The following is a 25,943-nucleotide window of genomic DNA, read 5'->3' on the forward strand; positions in this document are numbered from 1 at the left end:
TGTCCCCTGTGAGTGTTATATTGCTCATGTATATTATCAGATATTCCTATTGTTTTTAACTTGAAGCAGGATCTCTCTCAGATCTCTCTCAGATGGTTAAAACGGAGCTCATTTGCTCATCTGATAACTATTTTCATACTTGTATGTTCCAGTGCCTGACGTAAACATTTAAAGAGGAGAAACGTGTCGCAATTAACATAACGGGAGGGGGAGATTCCCGCTCCTGTACACGGTGGGGATGGGATATCCCCTAGTTTCCCAATAGCGGCCAAATTCTCGCGAGATATATTTATCGCTACGTGAGCGCGCACTGGCTGACGTAGGAGCGAAGAGACGTACGCGTACACGTTTCCGCGCGCCCAGCAAAGCGGGGACAGGGCGAAAAATCCAGCGAAAGCCAGACTGAGCTTCCTGACCCCAAAGAGCTTCGTAGGGGAAGTTATCTTCAGACGGCCCTCCCGGCGTGCACGGAGAAGTGGGATTTTACCTGCGCAACTGCACCGAAATTTGCACGACAAGGCGGCTGGAGTTTTTTGTTTTGGGTTTTCTTTGCTTTGTTCGGGGTCGGCTCCGTGTAGAGTTTTATTGCAGAGCAGCATCACTACCGCACGTCGTGCCGCACAGGGAGGAGAGGAGAGGGCAGAAGTTTCCGCTGGCTTGTTTTGTCACTGCGGGGCTGGTGAATCCGCAGGAATGTCGCAGAAGGAGAGACCCACGTTTTACCGACAGGAGCTCAACAAAACCGTGTGGGAAGTCCCGGAGCGCTACCAGAACTTATCTCCTGTCGGTTCCGGTGCTTACGGATCCGTGTGGTAAGTTGTTGTTGCACAGCAGAAGCGAGCGAGAGAGCTAGTGCACACACAGCGCGATTGCACAACGACCAAACGACTTCCCACCAACCACAGTGGCCCGGGAGAGCTATCTGTCGCCGGGCTGCTTAACCAGCCTGCGCAGGGTGTCCGTGGAAGACACGGGGATATAACTTGTGTCCTTTGTTTACGTCCTAATACTCGGGCCGCGGTAGCTCAGCCGTGCACACTCCACACAGTAGCTCGCATTTTTTCGGCGGGTGGGGATTGTTTGTGATTTGTGCACGTTTTTTTCTGACTTTGTTGCTTTACTTTCTCGTGTCGCCTGAACAGCCTGGTGTAACTTGTAGCGTACGGTAAGCACAGTGATGGCCCCAGGGCGAAGTTTAACTGCTGCTTTGAAAAAAACAAATATTTTATCAACAGAAGGCTACATGTGCGACATGTCTATGCTTGCATCATCTGGTTTAAAAAAAAAGAGAAAAGGAAAAAAGGTGGTGGTGGGGGGTTCTTCCTTATCAGATCACATCTGTAACAATTACACAGTTTAAGGGTTAACCAGGACGTCACGAAGCACGCGTTTTCCACTTGAAATAATTGCCGTGTTGCTGTATGTGCCGCCTGGCACTTTACACATCCGCACATTGCATATATTATGCATTTCTAGTTGGGTGCAGCCTGCAGAGTACCAGAACGTCACGTGGTTTTCGGAAAGTAGGCCCCCCTCATGCACAGTGAGCGCTTTCTACAGGAGCCCATCCGACGACGTCGATGACTCTAGAATGATGTCATCCTTTCGCCCGCTGTGGTACACGCATGACTCACGGTCCCGAGATTAGGTAGTGGCATCAGCCCTGACGCCTTCTAGTCAGTACAAAGTCATGGACAGCAGCGGGTCGTAATTACAACTTTACAACTCATTTTGGCCGCACTTTCATCTCTTCAGCTGTTGACTGTAAAGGTTGTTTTTTTTGTGCAGTTTTTAGTGGTGGATGGTGGATGACCTCATTTTGTCCTTAAGACAATAACTGGGTTTGGAAGCACCAGTGACAAAGCCAAATGCAAGGCATATGTTCATAGATGACCATTGAATGAGGCTTATTCTTGTTACGAATTTAAAATGCACCACTTCCAAGGCAAAATGTGAGCACTGCCATAAGCAGCTAGTTTTTGAAAATTCCTGTGGGGTTTTTTTTTTTTTTTGTGCTTTTTTTCTGTAAGGAGCTGTCAGCTTTTCTTGTGGAAAACCTTTTGCGTAATGCAACTTCCCAAAAACAAAAAAGAATAAAAAAATCTGCAACTAGAGTGGTCCAGAGAGCAGTGTGCCTCTAAAGCCCTTCAGATGGTATCTGGAAAAATATAAATAACCTCATAGCTCCTCCACCAACATGTCACGGCTGTTGGTTAGCTGGGCACATGCTCCCAGGCACTCAGCGGGCCAAGTCTTTGTTGTCTCCACCATAATGTTGCTTGAGTTCTCCACTCAGTAAAACAGCCACAGGCATTAACTGTGTGGATTTTTCATTTGAATTGCCTGATCAACTTTGCACTCGCATACACCAAAGATAATAACACTACTGATATCTACTTATATCTTGGCTGTACTATTTTTTGAATGACAGACTTGAATGGATAGCCAGGGCTGGTGTGGAGTAATAGCTGCTGGCTGGGATTTCAATGTGTCCTTGCACTTTTATTTGTAGGCTTCCCAGCTAAGGGTGTGTGTAGGTACTTTAACACAGGGCAGAAATATTCTTAGCCATAGATAAAAAGAAAAGACAGCCCAGTAAAGAGCACGCTGCTCAGTATCACAAAGCTTTTTAATTTTTTTACATATGTATGTTGTAATGTCAGTGTTGTGCAAAGACATACTCTCAGATCCGCAGATTCCCGTTTTCATGGGCACTCTTTCAAAGCATGCTGAGATTAACACTCGTTATTGACAGGCCTAAACTGTTTTTGGCAAATTTGCAACCTAAAGTTTACTCGGCACAGCTCCAGCTGATAATGCAGGGTAAACTCTGGCTCTGCTTACACACATTTCTTATTCATGAAGTTGAAATTCGACCTAAATGATTCTGTTTATATTTATTAAGCTGCAAGTTACAGCTTCAGAACTTCTTTACCTGGAATGATGGCTTTATGTGCTCCTGTTTTTTTTGTTTTGTTTGTTTGTATGTTTTTTTTTTTTACATTGTCAGACAGCATTTAGTGTTTCATATTTTGCTGATGAAGAAAGAATTGCACAAGGCTCCTTGGGTTGTCACGTCAGAGAAAAGTGCAATGATTTTTCAGCTTGTGCCCAAAAGCAGCAATTTTGTGACTTTGGTTTTAGCAGCTGGTCATGTGAGGTCTATGACCAAATGCATCAGTGATGTCAGAAAAGTAAACCCCCTCATTTTGGTATAAAGTTATGGATTAGAGTTTGAATCCCTAAAACACAAATACGACTTTTTGCAGTTTTTATTTTTTTCCCTCCGACAGCTTTAGCAAGCAAAATCATGGTCTGAATGTCCTGTTGTGCCAAATCTCTGTAGGTAACACTTGCTAGTCAATTTCTTTAGATTTTAAAAACATACTTAAGTTTTCCAACTTCTAAAATTACTTTGATTTGTGAGTGTGACTAGGTGATAGAGTAGACATAGGTGAGTCGACCTCATCTGTAGGTTTGTTAACTGAGCAGGTTTGTGTTAATAATGCCATTGATAAATCAATTAAACGATGATGATTGCTATTATTAGCTGGAATATGGCTCTAATGAGATTATTTCAAAGATCAAGTAAACACGATAAGCATGGTGTAACGTCACCAGATCATTAAGTCACCCCACTTTCCATATTTATTATATCATTTAATGTCTAACATTGATGTTTGAGTGGCCCAGAGGAAATTAAGCCTTATCGCAAGCACTGCTGTGCCTTATGTCATTGTGTGCGCATATTAAAACACTTCCTGCACCACAATGCACTCATCATGAACTGATGATTCGTCCCCAGCTACAGGAAAGCTTGATGATGACGATGATGATTGGGAGTGTGGCGTTGACTGCGTTGCTGCTCTGAAATTCAGAATCAATCATCAGAACTCACTCTGCTTCTCACCTATTGTTTTACTGGCTTTTCAGGACACGGTGTCCTGCATGACTCTGTCGTCTTACGGTTGCTTCCTTTCGTGACTGTGTACTGAGGATTATGATGCATTGTTGTTCCTAACAAACATACAGGTTAGATGAGGTTCTTTTTTGTTTTGCAGAAAGAGGTGTTACTACCATTTCTCGTTTGACCTGCGCTAAGGTGAAGTATGTGGCTCAAAGTGTTAATGCAACACAGAGAGTAAAAATTGTAATGTGTTCTGTTGCTATAATTCTGAGTTTAATCCGTGTCAATTATTTCACCAATAATGAACAGATCATACGTTATGGCTCGTTACTTAAAATGATACTGCGTGTGGTAAGATTTGGCAGTGCCGATCACGTTGATGGCGTACACGAACCCCGTCATGCTCTGATATGAAATCCAATGTATACATGTTTGTGCTCAGATAAAGAGTGCACAAATGCAGCGTTCCAGCTTTCTCGATGCACGTGCACGTCTTACGATTATAAGACAGTTACTACAGACATCTCGACGACTCATCTACAGCACATATTTGCCTGTTTGCTCACTCTGGCCTTCTGTTAGTCAGCGTGCTGCTTCTCTACTTCCCTGTGAAGCTGTTGCTCCTTTTTTAGTCTACGCTTTATGGCCATTTCTTATGGCAGTTCCATTTACTGCTGACTAATTGGATAGTGTATGCTTAGACCCATCTTGTTTGCCCTACAAATTAGCAGCAGTTTGAGTGCGTGTGCCTTTGTTTTGCCATTTAGGATTGGTACACTGTTTACTGACTATGGGTTTTCCCTCACTGCTGACACATTAAAGTTGTTCTGCAAGCCTCTGACATGGAGCACATTGGGTGTGGGAGATTATCTCAGCTTTACTGGAAAAAACACAGTGCTTATCTTAATGTTCTTATTATGGATGTGTTGCACTCTGGGTCATAGCTTTGTCACTCACACAGAATCAGTTTTAACACTTCTCCTGTGCGTGGCGTTGCACTCTCAGCCATAGGTGTGTGCAGTTAATTTTAAAAGGTCGACAGTTTGAGCAAAGCATTTCAAGAGAAACTGACTCCCATATCCTTTTAAACTGAAAGGCAACAGAAAAACTGGCCCGCTAGTCTAGTTCTGGTGGTTTCCTTGTGTCACTCCATGCAGTTCCTGCTTTTTGTTTTAGTTGGTCTGCGGTGTAAAAATAACAACAAGAACAACAACGAACACACATATGGGAGCACAGATTTAAAGATGTTGCAATCATCTATGCACGATGTACCGTATCTGACTGACCTGGAAGGAATGTGGTTAATTGTAAGTAGGTTGCCTTCCCTCACAGATAAAGGAAATACAGCAATGTCAAGCTTCTCTTTCACATTGTCTGTCTAATAATCTTAAGAGTCAACCAGTGCTCAACTATTTGTTATTGTAAATAAGTAAAACACGTTCATTTCACTCATCTTTTTCGTGTCTATGCTTTTTGGCGTCTACATTAACCATTACCAGAATTGAAGAAAAATAAAGATCTGTGACATCTCCATCACATTTACCAGGCAGTTGCTAATTTTGAGTTTGCTCGAGTTAAATGAGATATCCAGCACATTGAACCGTTTTGAATTAATCAGCTGTTGAATGTTGACAGTTGTGTAGACAAAAGAGGAAATTGAGGCCACACACTTAATTATAAGACCTTTTTCTTTTGTGTTTTTTTTGTGTGTGTTTTGTTCCTGTTACATAAAATGATCTGTTTTGCTGTCTTCCTGTGATAAAAATACTACTAATAATGTTTTGACAGATTGGGCCTTCAAAAAGACGTCAGCCGTGCTTTTCTTGAATGGGGGGAAAAAAGAACCAATTCTCCAAATAGAGCTGCAATAACAGACTTTCAGTGGTCAGTCACAAGTGGTTGTGGACATCTTGTGCAAAGTCAGACAGTCAGCTGGGTTACATTAATGTTAGAACACTCTGTAGCATGTAAACAACAGTTTACAGCAGCTCTATAATAGATGAATGTTTTACTCTATCTGGAGACTGCTGATCATCAACCAGCATGTTGTGCAGTTAATTGTTTTTCAGTAATTAGCTGCTGTATTTTCACACTCCTGTGTCATTGCCCACCATGCTGCTGATATTTGAGAACAGGTTCAATCATGTTCCCTATTCAACTTTAGACTGTAGAGTGTAATAAGAACTGAAACCAAGCGCTCGGTGTTATGTAAGTATTTGCTTTGTTTACTGCGTTAGACACCTACGCAGTCTAATGAAGAATCTCATTGTCAGTTTGAGAAATGTTTGGGTTTTTTATGTGACAGCTGTTGGTAGCGATGCATTTTCTTTCTTTCAGCTCGGCGTTTGATGTGAAGACGAACCTGAAGGTAGCAGTGAAGAAGTTGTCCAGACCTTTCCAGTCCATCATCCATGCAAAGAGGACCTACAGAGAGCTGCGACTGCTCAAACACATGAAGCATGAAAATGTAAGTCACCTACAACTGGGGAAACATCACCTCCACCTCTCAGCAAGCGGCAGTGATTGCTCGCCTCTTTTTCAGTATTTACACAACATTTATTGTGCATTTAACGTCTAAAGGAATTGTGGCATGCAAGTGGACATGGAAAAGCACACGAGGTTTACAAAAGGATCAGTCGCTTTCGTGACTTCTGACCATATCTTTGAGTTGGTGGATGTAACAAGCCTGATGGATTGATCAGGCTGGATTGATGGCGCTTGAGGGGTTAACTTGCTGAAAAATGACGATGAAAGAGTTGAAAAAACATGTAGCTCGTGCAGGAATTCAAAAAAGGAAAGCATGTAAAGACACATCTATAACATAGTGATAAGGTGATAAGTCTATGTGGTAGGATATTTCTGCTAGCGTCTGCATTGTTTTGACTTTGAGCCACCTACAAAGAAAGGATAGGTACTCTCAGTTTAACATCACAGCATCTGCATGTCAACTACCTGGAACTGACTAAAAAACAAGAGTTTAACTGTCATGTTTAAACCCCAGTGTTAGTCCTTCTGGTATTTTCGTGTGTCAGCATGTCCTCAGGGAATAACTGTGTATGCTAACAGGACATCACAACGGAGGTTTTCCCCTGCTAGCGTCTAACGCCTATTGCTTGATGTTGCTTGGTGAGGTATGAGTCACCAAACGGGTTTACATCTGCAGCCCCATCACCTACTGTGGTGTCTTTTTTTTTAATCTTATTTTGTAGCTGCAACTTTAAAAAGAAATCTTGCTAAGTATCTCAACTTTTTTGCCTTTGGTGTGAGTTTCCCGCCTATAATCACTGCTTTGGTGTGTGTGTGTGTGTGTGTGTGTGTGTAGATACTGCACATGCAGACACTTGCCCGCATACAAAACGCAAACATTGTTCCTGGTTTCTGTGCTGTTGCTTCATCCGGGGTTACGCTTTTGACCAGAGAGACAGGATCTTTATGTGTTTTGAAATGTGAGCAATTATTTCTCAAGCTGGCGTGCAGATGAAGGCTTTTTGAGTCCTGTGTGGAAACAAATCCACCTGGTGAATGTTGTATATGAGTTTAAATATTTCTAGAAAAGAGGGAAGTGTACAGTGTGAGAAGAGGTAGAAATATTTAGATTGCCACAATATATGCAATTGGACTTTATGAGATATCATCTGCCAGCAGCACCTGTGAAGTGAACATTTTCAGAAGGAAAAAAAAAGAAACTTTAGCTGTAAGAAGCATGGAAAGTCTTAAAGGGGAAAACCCCCTAACAACAGTACAACAAACCTCACAGTTAAATGAAAGCCCATCTTGTAAAGTTACGGTTTAATGTAATATTAGCTGTATTCTGCACTGTTTAGTTAGCTTTAAGAACTCATTGCAGGCGCTCACAGAATTCATGCAATAAGTGTTGCGCAACTCTAGAAGCTATCACAACACACGTAGGGTAGTCTTTCTAATAAATGACAGCTATGAAGTCATTAAATGGAAGATCTGATTTGGGATTGTTGCTACTCAGAGTGTGCCTGTTTGCTCTGATTAGAAGCTGCTGTGCAGAAGTTATTCAAATCTTATGGAAATGTGAGAAAGAAGCGCACCTTTTAGCTTGCCTTACATGTATTTAGATGAAAGGCCACCTGGAAGAAATGTACACAAGAACACGCCAGATCACCGTAAAAAAAAATCCAGGTCTCCTTATGTTGTGAAAAAAGTTTAATATGAAACGTCATCGCCCATGCCAGAACTTGCTGTGGTTCAGTCCGAGCGCACTTGGCTCAGCATTCACACATTACTGTATTTTTTTAAAATTCTTTCTTAGATCCTGTTTTTTGCACAAGCCCTGATTTCACTTCTGTTACAACTCGAGCAGTTTTGGAATTAGTGGTGCGCTGGCACTGTGGGGAAAAACACACCAGTGCATTTGAAAAACAGGTTTTACGTGGAATACAGATTATGGAGGATTATACAGAGTCTGTGCCTGTATTGCTGTGTTGAAGGCAAGACGGTAACGTCGCGTAGAAATGTCATTCTGATAAAGAATCTCACTTATCTCGGCTTGAAACATGCTGCTGCCAGGTTTTTTGTTGTACTAACAGGAAGAAGAAAAAAAACATCAAGTTGCGGTGGTTTTCTGTTCATAAATCCTCTGTGCTTTAATACATATCTGTGGCTTACATAGGGAGGGATTCTGTGTTTTGCTCATGCTGTTGCCAGGAGACTCCCCGAGTTTTGAGTTTGGAAAGCCTGAGTGGACCAATCGGCTGTTTGTTGTGGCCGTGGCCCACCAATCAGCTGCAGATTTAGGTCTTGTGTGGGTGGGCCGCTCCAGTATTTTTACAATACCTATTTACCTCAGTTCCCCTGACTCCAGGGGGTGGGGGTAGCACTCAGGGCTGCTCTCTGCCAGTATGTCTGCATGCATGTGTATATGCATGCCTGAAGTGTGTGTACAATACACGTACTGCTGAAAGACACATAAATAAGAAGACTTTCTGTTTTTTCTTTCTTTAGTTTATTTTGATGCACCGTGAAGCTGCAGATATTCAACTGTAGTGATTGTATGCATCCATATTTAGTCACTTTCACACATTACGTTGTTTTTTTTTCATACAATCACAAACTTATTGTGCAAGAGACTGTGGAAAGGGGAGAAGGACCCTGCAAATACAGTGTATTCTAGGTTAAAGACTCCAGAACACACCCCATCTCTAAAAGCTTTTGTATTGCTAGAGGAAAAAAAGGAATAATGCATCCAGCATTTATAAGCCATTATAAATAACTTTGCATTGTTGGAACCAGCATAACCGGTTGCATGCAACTTTAACTACCTGAAAGGTGCCTGTGCTGTCAGCTTGGTGGATTATCCTAAATAATGCATCAACCAAATAATGTTCACTACTTCCTTTGAAGAGACGAGGTAACTTAAGCACAGCACCTAGTGCTAACACTAAATTGAACATAAATCAGCAACAAATTCTTTGCTTATTATTGTTGTTTTTTTGTTTTTTAATTATTATTATTGCTATACTGTGCAATATGCATTGTTTCCTATTAGGGTTTGGAATTGATAAGAATTTAGCGATTTGATTTCTTATCGATTCTCAATGGTTTCACTTTGAGACCATCTCTAAGCAGCATATCAAAGACATTACATTCATGCAAATGAATTACATGGATCTTAGAGGTATTTCCCCTCTTTGTTCTGATCGGTGTTGCGTCATTCGTCAAAAAAAGTAAAGTAAAAAAAAGCTTTTACACATATCACACAGAAGACTTTTATTAAAAGTAATGCAGTACGTTAATTACACCCAGGAGAAAGACATTCGTTATACTACTCATTACGTTACTTTCATTTTACTCTGTAAAATGAACTGAAACACACTGATACATAATTATAATTTAACAGTATAAACCTGCAGGCTAGCTATTCTAATGAGGACACGTGATCTTTCCCTTTAGTATTTAGTAGGGGTGCAACGATATTCGTATCGATATTGAACCGTTCGATACAGTGCTTTCGGTTCGGTATGCATATGTGTCCAACAATACAAAATTTTTAATTTATTTTATCAACTTTCCTTCTGACGATGTTGTCTGTGTTGAGCGCTCAGTGAATCTGCGTTCGACTACTCCGCCTAGGCTCGACAGTGCAGCCTAGGCGGAGTAGTCTAACGCAGATTCACTGAGCGCTCAACACAGACAGCATCATCAGAAGGAAGAGCACAGGGCAAGCTAGCGAGACAGAAGTTAAGCTCTCCTTACAACATGGACCTCCCGCACCCTCATTCAGATCTGGCGTTTGGAATTATTTTGGTTTTCATGTGACGTATGACCCTGAAGGTAAGCGAGTCATGCACTAAAGTAAAACAGTATGTTGGATGTGCCATGCAATGCTCAATTACATGGGTGGGAGCTAGTGTGTTAGCGCAGTTAGCTCGTTAACGTGTTGGCCGTCCAGCCCCATGCACAGGGCGATCGGCGGTAGCTCGTTAACGGAGATTTGCCGTGTTGTGGCGTTAAGGTCATTTCAACGAGATTAACCTGAAAGCACTAGTGGGAACACAACGAATATGACTGCACATTTACGCCGACATCATCCTAGTGCAAAGACAAAAACAACAAGCATGCTACTAACTTTAGCCGAGTCATTTAGACAGCTGTTAGCACATGATTCTCCTTATGCTGCTGAGAATATAGCCCAGAAGAAGCGGATAGTATAGCTTTTATTTTGGAAAGAGCCATTTCTCTGTAATAAACTCTCTTTTTCCAAAGATGAGTGATTCCTCAATCAGATACAGGGCTCGCAATATCGCTAGCCCGACGTCCCGGGGCTAGCGTTTTTTCAGTCGGGCTACCAAAATCTATCTCTTCCCTGCCCGTCGGGCTATTGTAGGAAGGAAAAATATATGTCAATGCTTTTGCATTCTTTCAGAAATGTAGCTGGGTAATTATGTCATTGGCATCGGTGAGCCACTGTCAATATGTGACATATTGAAATCGCGTTTGAATTTGCGCCTGTTTTTTTGCTTTCACTTTGCAATGACAGCACTGATCTGTGAGTGATGATAATTTGTGCACCAATTCCTCTGACATAGTCTTATTAATTGTTAGCTTACTATGCAAACATGACAAGTGAAATCTCCCGCAGCTTAAACATGTGAGAGGTTGATCGCGCAGAGAATCGCTGAGCTTATGTGAGTGCGTGTGTAAAAGCAGCAGGATATATATTTCACTACGATGACCTGGATGACTGAGAACCTTCACAGACAGATATATATTTTAGTTCTGCTGAGCCAAATAAGACAGGTCAGGGTTAAGAAGTGACAGCCAAAGAAAAGCTTACCACAAAACTGAGAAGTTATGACAAATCAGACTATAAGGCAAAAAGAAAGTGCAGCTTTATGGTTTCATGGACAAAAGAATTTCTGTGGCTGCAATATGACGAGCTAAATAACCAGGGCTGCACATAAGTGGTCCGCAGGTGCGCATTCGCTGTCAAAATAAAAAAACACGCACAAGGGTTAGGGTTAAATTTAAAAACTGTACTTTTGAGTTAAAATATATATTTATAATTTTAATAAATGACAAATTAAAAAGGCATGAACATTTTTTTTGTATCGAAAAAATATCGAACCGTGACACCAAAGTATCGAACCGAACCGAACCGTGAATTTTGTGTATCGTTGCACCCCTAGTATTTAGGTATGAACACAAAGATGAAAACCAGCACAAAGAGACTTTAAAGCGATTCTACTTTAGAAACACAAACAGGTAGAAAAGGAAGCTGCTGTCTGGCTGCTCATTGGTTTGTTACCTGTTGATTTCAGCATCGGCTTCACCGCAAGTGACGGCTCACTTTATCACGGTGCTGGCCGGGTGTCAACATTTACTCAGCTTTAAAATCACTCTGGGTTCTTGGCTAGCTTAGCGTTAGCATTATGTCTGTGTAGGTGCTTGCGAAGAGCCAAAGCTTTGTTAGCAGTATAATGCAGTTGTTTATGCCCTGGAGCAGTCTCCACTTTCCCAACGCGCTCTTATCCTTTTGTGCAATAAAAATAAAAGTAATGTCCATGTCCAAACTGTAGACAACGCCACAATTTTCCTCCACACAAATCAGCTGATCATAGTGAGAGTGCAAGAACCGATATGCAGGCAGACACACAATTCCAAGGATCTTGACTACTTGGAACCGGTTCTCTACAAGAACCGTTCTCAATTTCCATCCCTATTTGCAATCCACATTGCACTGGACCCCTATGGCCCCTCCAGTAGTCTGTGGCCTTATGTGGCCTATTTACGGAGAGCACAGCCAAGGCCCTGTGCCAGGCCCTACCTCCTCTTGGCCAGTCTCCTGGCTGGGACCCCAGTTACCGTGATCAGCTGGGATAACATGATCTGTTATTTTGTTTTTTTGTCAGGCAAAATGGCGTTGACAGCCTAGGTGCTGAGATCACTACAGTGCTTAAACCTCTCTTATAATAAGATGGTGATTCAGGGTGGGGTGTTTGCTTATTTAACTAAATTAAACTTCACCCACCAACCAGTTGCTAACTGTCTCTAACCTCTGACCTCTCGGTTTTTCCTTCAGGTGATCGGCCTTTTAGATGTTTTCTCACCAGCGACAAGCTTAGAGGAATTTAACGATGTGTAAGTCACTCTTTCTTTCTTTTTTGCTCTCTGCTTTTCTCCTTCTCACTCGTTCAGTTTGTTTATTTTCTTGCTTACTGTCTCAGCGTCTATAAGCTTCACTTTTTACACAATGAAAGCGTTCGTGCCAGCAGATAATCGCAAGATTACCTCGATAGCCAAAACTAGTTAGAGATGCACGAGGATTCTTAACATCATGAGAGAGCAGCATGTGGCGAGTGGTACCAAGGTGAATGTAGGGTGAACACGTGCTCCTAAGGAACATCACAGCTAGTCTCCATGGTAACAGCCATCTGGCAGTGTATGTGTGCAGAATAGTCAATCAGCGTCCTTGAATTCTCTGCATGGTGTAACGTCATCAGCATGTTGCACATTTGTGGAAATGTGAGATGAACCTCAACGCGATCTCATACACGAGGTGAAGTTTAGCCAAAGACGTGGTGCTTATCTTTTCACGTGACCATTAACGAACACCTCGTTCTTTGACAACGACCTTGGACTAGTGCTGTGTGATTAAAGAGGTCATATATATACTACAATCACTGCTGGCCTCCTTCAAGTGGTTTACTTTCTGTTTAAATATTTTGCTGTTGAGAAAAAAAAGTGTTGTTTTTTTTCTGTTGTGTTGTTTTTCTGTTATCATCACTTTAATCTTGCCAACTTTTAAGTTGCCACATTTAGAAATAATTCTTACAGAAAATGATGAATGATTTTTTATCAAAAACACCGTTAGCTGCACTTTACACAGACCTGCTAATCTGCAAAAATTAAATCTTTAAAGTTTAAACTAAATAAAGCTGCAGCAGAAATCAAAGAGAGACTTTCCTGAATTATAAGATTACATCTGATTGGCTGTTTGATTTGCAGGTACTTGGTGACACACCTAATGGGTGCAGACCTCAACAACATCGTGAAGTGTCAGAAGCTCACGGATGACCACGTCCAGTTCCTCATATACCAGATCCTCAGAGGCTTAAAGGTCAGCGAGGCCCTCATTTTCAACTCAAAACTGGCTGCTCCTAAAAGTTGACTTGCATTCAATCTGTGCAAAAGCGGTGCCTTGTGGAACCAGGCAAAGCTAGCTCACTAGACCACAGATGCATCTGCATTGTTCTGCGTTTAGACCAGCTGAATTCTAGTTGGCAGCGACGTTTCTGTGCCACTCTTGTGACTATTTTTTGTTTTTGTTTTGTTTTTTTAAATTTTCTGCAAACAGTGGCAACTGAAAGTGAATGGATAAAATTCAACAGTTCCTCTTTTGCAGATTGTTGCAATGCAGGAAAGAGCAAATGCTGCTCAGTTGAGTCTTAACACAGACTGTAAAAAGTTAACTGGATACAGCTACAGCTAGTAGTATTTGTAATGTGAGCAAACCATGTATGATTACAGCCTATTACACACTTGATTTTGTTGTTCCATGAAAGTGTTATCTTTGTCAATCACCTGTTTACGCCACTTGTTGAGAGCAAGCAGATATGTCAGAGTTGCTGTGATTGTGTTTCTTGTAGTTACATTTCAGAGGAGAGAACGGTTTTGAAACTTTGGCTTATATTTGTGGATCTAGACAAAGCATATGATAGGGTGCTAAGAGAGGAACTGTGGTACTGCATGAGGAAGTCATGATGGTGCACAACATGTATGAGGACAGTGGTGAGGTGTGCAGTACGAGTGACAGAAGTGTTCAAGATGGGGATCAGGGATCTGCTTCGTGTTTGCAGTGGTGATGGGTAGAATGGCAGATGAGGTGTGCAGCAGGGGTGTCCGCTGACTGTGATGTTTGCAGATGATAGTGTAGTCTGTAGTAAACATGGAGAGGTGGAGGTATGCTCTGGAGAAGAGGCATGAAACTCAGTAGAAATAAAACAGGATACATGTGTGTGTCAGTGAGGGAGAGACAGGTGTAATAGTGAAGATGTGTAGAGGCAGTAGAGTTAGTGAAGGTGGACAGATTCAAAAACCTGGGGCCAACAATCTAATGCAACAGACAGTGCACAAGAGAGGAGAAGAAGAGAGTGCAGGCAGGGTGGAGTGGGCGGAGACGTGTGTCATGGGTCATCTGTGACAGAAGGATAGCAGCAAGAGTGAAAGGGATGGTAAGACCTGCTGTACAGTTTTTAGACGGTTGCACTGACGAAAAGACGAGAGGCCGAGCTGAAGATGTTACAATTTTAACTGAGAGTGACCAGGATGGAGATAATGACCATATCACAAGGACAGTTTCAAGTTGAGCAGTTCGGAGACAAAGCTAGACAGGCAAGGCTAAGATGGTCTGAGCATTTGCAGAGGAGGTAAAGTGGATACACTGGGCGAAGAATGCTGAATATGGACCTCAGAGAAAATTTATGGACAGAAGAGGAGGCTGAGGCAGATGATTGGCTACGAAGGAAGATGTTAGTGGTATTTCTGAATGATTACTATTTAAAGAAATGTACACTAGTTATGTTGATGTTCTGCTCGTTTTATCGCTTGGGAGTTCAGCTGGTGTACATTTAAAATACCATAAGCTAATACACACTAATGTAAGTGAGGTGTTTTTTGTGACTGCATGCTTTCCATATGGATGGATGCATTAGCATTTAAATATTTTTATGTTCTTTCCCCCCTACAGTACATCCACTCTGCAGATATCATCCACAGAGTAAGTGATGGCCTCACTGAATGTGTCAGTGTCTGCAAAGAAAAACAGTCCAGTGCTGGTTAAACTGAACAGAACCATTAATGGCACTTTAGCTTTTCTGGATGGTGTTTTATTAAATCTATACACTAGAGCTTGAAGTAATCAGATTAACACGACAATAAAATAAAAATTTGGTTTGGAATGTTTTACGTTTCTGATTGTGGATTAAAAATATAATTGAAGGAATGAGTGCAAAAACAAAAAACATACACAAATGTTTGCAATATGATGACATGTGTAGCAATACCAGCAGGATGTCTCCCTGTTGTTTCTAAATTCTCATCTGGACTCTTTTTTTCCCCCTCTCTCCTCAGGATTTGAAGCCCAGTAATCTGGCTGTGAATGAAGACTGTGAGCTTAAGGTGAGGAGACTGATTGTTTCAGATCCAAGCTTCACCATATGCGATATAACTTGCTGTCGAGCTAAAGGTGCTCAGTCATGTCTCATTTGGTTGTCTTTATGTCGCCTACGCATTGTTGCATCACTCAGATCCTGGACTTTGGTTTGGCACGGCACACGGATGATGAAATGACAGGATACGTAGCCACACGGTGGTACCGCGCCCCGGAGATCATGCTCAACTGGATGCACTACAACATGACCGGTACGCACACTGACATTCAATCATGTTTTGAGTGCAGTTTCATAAAAGTGTGTTGAAATAGCTTTTTGGACATCTGTTACAAGTCAAGAGTCATGCGTTTACAATGATGTGGGGGGTTATGTGTGCAGTGATCATACAAGGATACTAAGTTTTTTCTTCTCTATAAATAAGGAGACAACTTTAGAGAAACTAGGACAGCTTTTCAAGCTTTTCAATTTTCTTGTTTATTCAACATGATGTTTAGAGGCCTTTTCATCAGCCTAAATCATCCACAACAGACGTTTGCCTTGTTGAGTGCCATTTAGTTCTGCTTCACACTTTCTTTACAAAGCATTAAGTGGTGTTGGTGTAAATGGGCAAATAAACGAATGTGGATTTAAACTGTGCAAGCTGTTTAGCTGTGCTTTTGAGCTGTGCCTTCCCCAGCAGCTTTGAAACGTTTGGTTTGTGAAAAAAAATTGAATTTGTTGAAATTCTCTTCCTATTTAACAGTGAGAGTTATTGAATTAAACGTTGCCCATGTAACACAACGTAATGCAGTGCAGTTCGTTCACAGTTTGACAAATTGTCAGGATGCTGTCACAAAACTGCAGTCTCAGCTCTCATCAGGAAGCAGCGTTTAAATCTGAAAAGAACAAGGCAGACTTCATTGAATTCACCGCAAGTAGTGAAGATTACAGGATGATACCATTACATCGTTGCATTTGCATATGCATGTGCAGCATGCACGTACAGCTGTGTTGTTCTGCATTATGCTGAAAAGCTTGGATTTGTGTCATATCTAAAGGATTTGTTGAGATGCATGTTTGAAATGATTTCTTTTTATTTAATAGTGGATATCTGGTCGGTGGGCTGCATCATGGCTGAACTACTTACAGGACGGACACTCTTCCCTGGCACAGACCGTATCCTTCCACCTCTGCTGCTAAAATAAATGTCAGATTGTAGCCAGCCTGCAGGTCTGTGTTAGATTAGGAGGAGGTACTGGTTGAGTTCAATCTGCTTATATGCACACGGTTTACAAATATGTATTAGACTAGTTATATAAGAATTGTTGTCCAGTGCACTCACTGCCAGGCTCTCACAGAATCTATTGCTGCAGCACTGTTGCAAGCACAGACAAAAGCACCATTTTACCTAGTTGGGCTGACTTAAAAGCATTGCTGAGTATTGAATTCAGTGAGCTACATGCCAGAATAGCCAGGAAAGTGTGCGTGTGTGTGCATGATATGCACACACACACTCTCATATGGAGTTAATAGTGCCCTGTGGTCTATGACTCAGTGCTGCCCACTTTTATCTCCACTGCTTTTCCACGATACTTTTTACACTACCTTCCTGTTTCCCTCCCACAAAACCCTTACACACAGCAGAGCTGTCATGTGATTTGATATAAAAACATACCGGAAAACCCTGTAAATTAGCGCGCGCGCACACACACACACACACACACACACACACACACACACACACCTTTAAATATAGAAGGTAGCATACGCCACCAAGTTGGTGGTTTTGTTAAAGATCAAAATCTGTTTCATAACGTGTTCATAATTCCTGCTCTAACTAATCAATCAGCCGATCTACACCACCTTCGCTGCATGCCTTGCAGGGGTATGTGTGCTTGAATGTGTCGAAACTGCTTTGTGATGTAGTGGAGCTACCAACCCACAGTGCTTGTTTGAATATACAGCAAGCAGTCTTTCTGGTCTGTCTCCTTTTACTTGTCTGAATGGAAGCTGATCTCTGCACATGAGTAGAATGGGAGGGATTGTGGATACAATGCATCTCATTAGCCTTTGTACAGTGTAAGTACAGGTGCACTCCCATAGCACCGGGATTAAAAATGTTAAATAGTAGACATACTACAACTGTATGTGGTTCATATTTTGGGTACTAGGTAGTAGTGTGTCAACAGTAGCATGAGCAAATCACTTCAAACTGCTCGTTAGATGTGATTTAGAGAATTCTTGTCATGCTTTCTGGTGACATTTTTGCAGAGTGGAGACGCAGTAGTTAGTTCATTTATTTTTGTTGATGGATCAAATGATTATCTGAAACTTTGTGGACAATTATTTTATAGTTTCAGCTTGTCTGCACTAAGAATTATAAACACTATTCCAGATTCTCAATTTTTTGTAGATTCAATAGTCTGTGATGGTTTTATCACTGTTCATAAGATTTACACGGTGAGTTATAATCACTAGTTGCACACCTAATTTTATGCATATTCATCTATCCATTTTCTACCGCCTGTCTGGGTTCGGGTCATGAGGTCAGCAGTCTGAGCGGAGATACCGGAACTACCCTTACCGCAGCCATTTCTTCCAGCTCATCTGGGGGGGGGATACGAAGTCACAGGGTATGCCTAGGAAGGATTCAGGAGGCATCAGATGTGCAAATCACCAAACTGCCTCCTTTCGATGTGAAGGAGCAGCGTCTCTACTCCGAGCCTCTTAAATGGCCCCGCTCCTCACCCTGTCTCTAAGGGCGAGCCAGCCACCCTTTGGTTAATCAATAAAACAACAGTTTATCTTTTATTATGAGCCTTCTCTTCACAACAGGTCGATGCATCCGTATCACTAGAGACACTGCCCCAGTCCGTATGTCAATCTCACCCTCCAGTCTTCCCTCAATCGTGAGCAAGATCCCCAAGATACTTGAGCTCCTCCACCTAGAGTAGTATCTCATCCCTGACCCAGCAGACAGATGAGAAACAAAAACAAGGACTTCTTTAGACACTAACAAGAATTCAGGTAGAAAACAACAGGAATTACATTTATGAAAGAGCATGCCCAGAATAAAAGCAGCTTTTGAAAATGTCCATGTTCAACCTCCTTGAGTCTGAGGGATGAAAATTCCAGCCAGACTTTCTGTTTTGTTTGTGATGGGTGAAGTAGAAGTTTTGCTTTTCCTTTTCACCACAGCAGGCACAGAAACTACAGCACTGTAGCCTGTTAGCTCCACCAATGTCACCTCCAACTCTGATTGCTTCTGGTCTTTCATTTATAATTTGCTTTGATATTTTCTATTGCATCTACATTCAGTCATTTTTAAGTACTTTAATACTTCACACAGTCACAGTAAGTGATATAGTCATAGTCAACTCATCTGTGAATATTTATGCATCAGTGTGACGTTGTATGATTTTTAGTTGGTGCTTGATATCTTTTATTTTGAATAAGTGGACCTTTATCAGTTACAGGCTACAGCATCGACAGTTGTACCTCTCACCCCTCTGTCCCCGTTACGTCCTCCATCCTTTCTGTTTTCCTTCATGTGAGTGTGGTAGATATTGATCAGTTGAAGCTTATAATGATGCTCGTCGGAACGCCAGGGCCTGAGCTCTTGATGAAAATCTCTTCAGAGTCTGTGAGTGCCATCCCATCCAGTTTTGTTTTATTTATTTGTTTTTTCCTTTTCTTTTGCATTGCCCATCCTCCCTGTTGCCTTTGTGTTGCCCTGGCTCTTTATTTTACGACCTGGTGTCAATGCTACTACCTCTTAACTGCACCTGTTTTGCTCTTAACACTCTGCTTTTATCCCATTTGAGCACAGTGCTTTGATTTCTGCTTCTTTCCAGCATGTACTATGACTTTTTTCAGAGCCACGCTGATAACTTTTATGTGACAGTAAAAACGTTAGTGCCAAACTGGACCACAGTGTTCGTGATTATCTGAATATAGGTTGCAGACAATGAAGGTTTTCTTTATATTAAAGTTTAGAAACTGTCTTCCTTTCTTTCACATCCTCCTCATCCTCACCCCGTGTGTGTTCCCACCCCAGTCCCTATCCTTTCTATACATCCACCTTCCTAACTACACCTGCTCTTTGATGTGCTGACCTCCATGTTATGATACCCCTTGACTCAGAAGGTTTAGATATAAACCAGCTGCAGCAGATAATGCGCCTGACAGGGACGCCCCCAGCCTCCCTAATAAGCAGGATGCCCAGCCACGAGGTGAGACAAGTTCCCTTCGTCTTCCCACATGCCCCGTCTCTTCCCCACAGCCGGAATCAGGGCCATGCTGCAGTCATCCATCAGCTGATAGCTACATTACTGTTTAGAGATAAATGCAGCTAGACTTGATGTTTAAAATATATCCTACCAGTTCCTTTCTGCATACTGTCCTCTGCTCTCACGCCACACATTCCCTTTTTCCTCTTTGACTTGTCATGCTTTTCACAGCAAGGCTTATGAGAGTGCTCTGCCAGTGCAGCCAGCGTGTTCTGATCATCTATCCTATTTGACTATGAAAATAATACCACAGTGTTTATGTAATGCATGTGATTTGGGTGTTAGTTAAAATGCTTGGAACATGGCTTAATGGGAGGATGTACAGTTTGTCTTGCAACAGGCAAATTCAGTTTAGTATTGTAGTTCTATTGAAATATTGCACGTTTTTTGCAGTTTAAAAGCTGCCTTATTACTTGGAAATCTTCTGCAGTTTGCTTTTACAGTACACTTCTTTGTTTCTGTTTTCTCACAGGCGAGGAACTATATCAACTCACTTCCCCAGATGCCAAAGAGAAACTTTGCTGACGTGTTTATTGGTGCCAACCCTCTTGGTAAGTTCCTCTTTCAGGATGACACCATTGGGTTAGGCTGCTATTGGCTCACTGGCTCCCTCTAGTGGTGGTAGTTATAATAATGGGGGAGCGGTTTCATCTGTTTTGGCAAGATTTTTTTTTATCACAGTGGGGTTTTTTTTAGCTTTAGCTAGTGCAAAAGGAAAAACAATTAGCACTGGCATGAAATAACAGTGTCTCATTTGCTTTGCTTTACATGAAGCATTTGTGCTTGCATGTGTAGTTACTGCACAAAGACCAGCTCCACGCCAGGAAAAACCCTGATTGCTATGCATGTTAAATCAATCAAGTTAAAAAAAAAACACACAGAATGGATACAGGTGACAGCCGAGTTGGATTAGTGAAGGGTGCTTTCTCATGTGCATCTCGTACCACATCAGGAAATTATTTCACGTAACCAATGTCAAGTTATGTAACGTGAACAAGCTACATTAACTTTTGTCACCTCGAGTCATAAAGAGCTCTTCAGCAGATAATCTAGGGGATGTCATTGTAGGATTATTCCGTCACTGACTTGATGCATTTTACAGCACACAGTATTTGTATAAATGCTTTAGATAAAATGCTTTTAGACTGGGGATGTTCCTGGTGACTGATTTTCTAGTCGACTAAACGAGGGAAAAAAATTAGACTAACCAACTACTCTTAAACTAAGAGACTCTGTTATCAAGTTTTGGAAACTGTTTAATGTGAAAAACTCTGCAAAGCTGCATTATGAATGACGCACGCAGATAAAAAATTCATGACAACCACTTAAAAAAAACAAAGTCCTCCAGCTTGTCCGGGGAAAAATTGATGCATTTCCAGGCCGTATTATCTCCACTGGGTCCCGGGTCTCCTCTGGGTCTCCTCTGGGCCTCCTCTCGGTAGAACATGCCCAGTCGGAACCCTTTACCCAGGGGTCGACATCATGAATGACTGAACTCCTCACCCTATCAAAAGCCCATCCACCCATCAGGGAAAACTTATTTCCCCCGTTTGTATGCATGATGTCACTTTTTCTCCTTTAAAAGAACTAACAGTAAAAGCGTTAACCCCCAAAATCGGGCCCAGATTAATAGATTTATGGTGTTTCTCAGCAACCGTGCTCCATCTGGTGGAAGACGGCTGCATAACATTAGGACAAAAGACTTTATTGGCATTGGGTATCAATTAAAATGTAAAACAATTGGATTAAACGACCCGTACATCTGGTACCGACTAGTGACAATGACAACAATCAGTTGTCACTGTCACACTCAGTTTCTTCAAAGTCTTCACTGCATACAGTCATGTGAAAAAGAAGGTTTTCACAAGACTTTGTGCAGTGCTGTGAAAAACTAAGCACACCGATGATTCAGTAGTTTATAGAAGCTCTCCTAAGGTCCCAGCACAGCATTTTAATGGAGCTGGGATCACTGGAATCAAAGTGTTTAGTATAGGCTGACCTTTTTTCTTACACAAACAGAAGCTGATGCCATTATTTGAAAGGCTGCCGATAGTTAATATGAGCATCGACTGCAGTCACAGTACATATATTGACAGAAAAGTTAGCATTCTGGACCTTTTTGCTCTGACCTGTAGTTTTTCTCATACTCACCTTTGTCTCCTTTCTTTCTTTTAGCGGTGGATTTGCTGGAGAAAATGTTGGTGCTTGATACAGACAAGCGGATCACAGCATCTGAGGCTCTGGCCCACCCTTACTTTGCCCAGTATCACGATCCAGATGACGAGCCTGAAGCAGAGCCTTACGACCAGAGCTTTGAAAGCCGTGAGCTGGAAATTGAGGAATGGAAAGGTGAGTTGTTAGAAACCAAATAGATTTTAAAGGTTATTTATTCTGTATGTTGGAAAGTAATTTCAATTATCTGTTCTCAGCCTTAACCTACGACGAGGTCATCAGCTTCGTGCCACCATCTTTCGACGAAGACGACATGGAATCTTGAGGAGGAAGCGGCTCTCTTCCACGATTTGTTTTCCAAGAAACACTCTCTAAAGACTATCGGTCTCATGTGACTATCCGCCACTTTCCTCATACACGCGCACAGCGATGACATTCAAGTGCCTGCCGTCATTCATATGTGGGGGGGACGTTGCTCTATCAGGGAAACGAAAACAAAAAACTTGACATCGTGTTCATACCGTCCCCTGCTCTGCTGTTTTGTTTTTCTTAACATGAATCCCACCGTGCTGAGGTAGACTTTAACTCTCCTTATGCATTAGTAATTTTTTTATCTCAGACATATATTCTTTATATTCTGTCCCTTATTCTGCATACACAGCAAAAAATAAATAAAAAAGAAAACATTACATGTCAGTATCTCCAGGCAAATTGTAATAACGGAACATGTATTATGTATTTTATTAAAAAAAAATATGGCTGAAAATAATGCTGTAGGACAACAATTCTGGAAAGTTTTAAACCATGCTGAGTGTGAAGTGTATCTTTTGGCACATTTTAAATTCTGTTATTTCTACGAGTACATAGAACTATGTAGATACTACAGAAACAGTATTTGTACATAAATCGTTCTGGGAAAAACGGCTACCACACGTGTAGTACTGAGGCTCGTCAGCCGCCCACATTGACAGTTTGTTCTAGAATGGCATATAAACCAATACTGTGTGTAATTTATTTAGAATATGTATAGGATACGCCAAAATATGTAAAATATTCAGCCCAGTATGGAAAATTCAAGGCTTCATATTTCTTAATGATTGAGTTTTACACATGGCAACCCCCCCTCCCAAGGAGAGCATTTCCCACGTGTTCATTTTCATCTATTACTTTAGTAAGCTTCTTCCGTCTTCTCGCACATGTGTTGTTTCACATGAATGTTTCAGCGAACAGCCACCAATCTTTGCAGTTTCACCACAGCATGTTAAAGCCAGAGTTTTTGGCTTACTAGTTTATTCAAATTTTAATGTTTTTCCATCACAACGTCAGCCGACAATGTAATTTAATCATATTGCATTTATGAAACAGTACTATTAATGTTTATGGAATGTTTGGAGCGCCAGTTTGCGCCGTATATTTATGATCTTTTCTTATATTGTTTGTATATTGATGTAAAAGAGAATATTATTTGTCAGAATTTAAGGTTGTTTGTATTATTTATGGAGAGCTTATTGTATTAGTATCCAAATGTGTCATCGATAATTTCATAGATCACTTGAGCCACAGTGGCTACAGCTTTCATATCAAGAGCCGACAATGTTATCAAGAGATCGTTTGGAATCAGTTTGATACATTCTGCTCAGTTTGCTAAATTACCGTTGCTGAGGTTGTGTTTACAGCGCGCCTTGATTCACGGCCCAACAAATTATCACAATTTTTTAAAAAAAGAAACCCAAAACATATCCTTTAATGGTGGCATATTTGTCACCATTTATTGACTAACAAACCACTAAACTATTTCTTTAGTGTGAAGACTTTTATGACAAAATGCTTCCAATGTGAAGCGTTTGAAAAGTCAGACACGCAAGCTGTATCCACAGTTGCTCTGCCTTTGGCACCCAAACAATATCAGACATCAGTCATGTTTGATTTCAGCCGCTTGTTTTAAATGTAGTGATTTTTCTAATGTGTTATTTTACTCTTTGTGTGCTAAATCAACATTTCATGTTATTCTGTGATTCTGTAATGATTGTTTTATAAGCAGCACCAGAAGCCTGTTAGAGTAATTTAGAGGAGGGGGGGGGTGTCACATGTATGCAGGAAAGTGCATATGTTTACTCACTGGATGCTGAAGGGCAATGCCGAAGCCTCATATTTTATCATTTTTAAACAACTGCATTGATTTAGATAGGATATTTATTTTGTCCATATCCCGATGTCATTAGTAAATTTGGTTACACTTCGTCTGCCTGAAATATGTTTTTCTGGGTTTTTTTGTTTTTTTTTTGACCACATGTATCAAGATAGCAGGCCATGCCACCTGTAAATACCACCATTAGAAAATAAAGCCTACTATTTTTCAAAGCTGTAACAGAATTCATTCATTGGGTGAGCTTTTGCCTTGCCTTTTTTTCCTTTTTAAGCATGTCACCATTGGATGGCAGCATAGCACAAGTAGAGCAGAGCTTGTCTGTCATCTGGTGTGTGACGGGTTGAAAGCCTGCTGGGCTTTTCAGAGAGACTCCAAGATTCCAGTGCACTTCAGACTCAGCAACACTCTCTCAGAAAAAATCTGCTTTATCTTAAAGATAAAACGCCTAAACACAAACAAAGCCACATAGATTAGGCTGTGCATGTGAGGAGTGATCTGACTTTTGCCCTCCAAACAGCCACTCCACAGATACACGGCACAACAATGACAGAGACGTTTTAACAGAACCAGGATCGGCTGCACATCTGCATTTAAGGTTAAAGGATGCCAGTGTTCACAGTTAGCTGTGCTTTGCTCATTTGACAACTCACACAATCGATAGTCCAAGACCCCTATGATGTAGATGCTGAAAGAAGTAGCAGGATGACTTCTGAAGTGCAGGGCTCTCCACTCCGATGCAGATGAATGCTGCAAAACTGATCACAGTTCTTCACAGTTCAAAGGGATAATGAGCCGAAACAACTTGCAAAAGGAACCTAAGACCTTTTCAAGGCTGATTGTGATATTCTTCAATGGCCAAGTCAGTTACCTGGTCTCAACCAAACGGAGCATGAATTTCACTTACAAAATATTTTCACTTACAAAAAAAATACAAAACTGAAGTCAGAGAAACCCACAGAAAAGCAGCAAATGAAGGTGGCTGCAGTAAAAGCAAACACATTTGGTGACGTTCAAGAATTCTAGAGTTCAGGTAGTCATTGACTGCAAATGATTTAGATCCAACTATTTAACTTAATCCTTATAGTTTAGAAAAAGCTACAAGAGACCTTTCCAACTTGTGTAAATCTACAGTTCTCTTTCTTAGATCTTCACTCTGTTCTTATACCATTGTTCTGAGTACTGATCTGTCCATTGAGAAACTACCAGTTATCATAAATCATGATCACAGACGAGAATTGTATGTATGTATATATTTGATTTATATATATATTTATATATGAACCCTATGTATTCTTTTAGACTTTTAGACCCTGTATCGATTACAGAAAATAGTTTCCATCACATTTAACAAAATCTCCAAAGCTTGTGACTTTGTAGTGACTTTCCCTAATGAGTATGGCATTAGACGGGCTAACCTGCTACTAAGTACAACAGCAAAGCATTCCCACCATATCCACAGTGCAAAAGCCAGGATTTAAAAATTTGCCTGGCCTACAAAATCAGTCAAATTGTGGGACAAGGGATAAAAATGCAGTGCATTCATTCCCACATAAAAAGGACACCTGGTCACCCAAGCTGTGACACTTGTGAAGCATCAGAGTTAAATACCAAGTATAAGTCAGTTGAATGTTTTCCCAGTATTAAAGAAGCAAATAAATAATAATTATTAGTAAAATGAGTACAAGACTTCAGTTTGTTACCCAGCTTGGCATTTTAGATAATTAAAAGTAAATGATGTTTTTTCACGCAAACAGAGTGCTGACTCAGTGCTCCTCTCAGGTTGATAGCTGCTTTGATGCTTCTCT

The 25,943-nt window shown here is 41.2% G+C and overlaps 1 protein-coding gene across 3 annotated transcripts; it reads left to right on the top strand.

Annotated features, from left to right (window-relative positions):
- The first annotated feature begins 555 nt into the window (after positions 1-555).
- On the top strand, positions 556-24,364 carry mapk14b (mitogen-activated protein kinase 14b). 3 transcript variants are annotated; one of them, XM_080892405.1, is made up of 12 exons: positions 556-812; positions 6,245-6,374; positions 12,459-12,517; positions 13,385-13,496; positions 15,126-15,155; positions 15,509-15,556; positions 15,685-15,799; positions 16,633-16,704; positions 19,092-19,171; positions 20,290-20,368; positions 21,993-22,166; positions 22,247-24,364. In XM_080892405.1, the coding sequence occupies exons 1-12, from the start codon at positions 694-696 to the stop codon at positions 22,312-22,314; spliced, it is 1,086 nt and encodes a 361-aa protein (XP_080748531.1). In that variant the 5' UTR covers positions 556-693; the 3' UTR covers positions 22,315-24,364. The 3 variants fall into 3 exon arrangements, with proteins under 3 accessions (XP_080748531.1, XP_080748530.1, XP_080748532.1); XM_080892404.1 differs by lacking the exon at positions 19,092-19,171 and adding an exon at positions 19,681-19,760; XM_080892406.1 differs by lacking the exons at positions 20,290-20,368; positions 21,993-22,166; positions 22,247-24,364 and having other exon boundaries at positions 19,092-19,740.
- The last annotated feature ends 1,579 nt before the right edge of the window (positions 24,365-25,943 follow it).

Source organism: Rhamphochromis sp. 'chilingali' (genome assembly GCF_963969265.1).
Source record: "Rhamphochromis sp. 'chilingali' genome assembly, chromosome: 9".
In the NCBI taxonomy this organism is placed as follows: Eukaryota; Metazoa; Chordata; class Actinopteri; order Cichliformes; family Cichlidae; genus Rhamphochromis; species Rhamphochromis sp. 'chilingali'.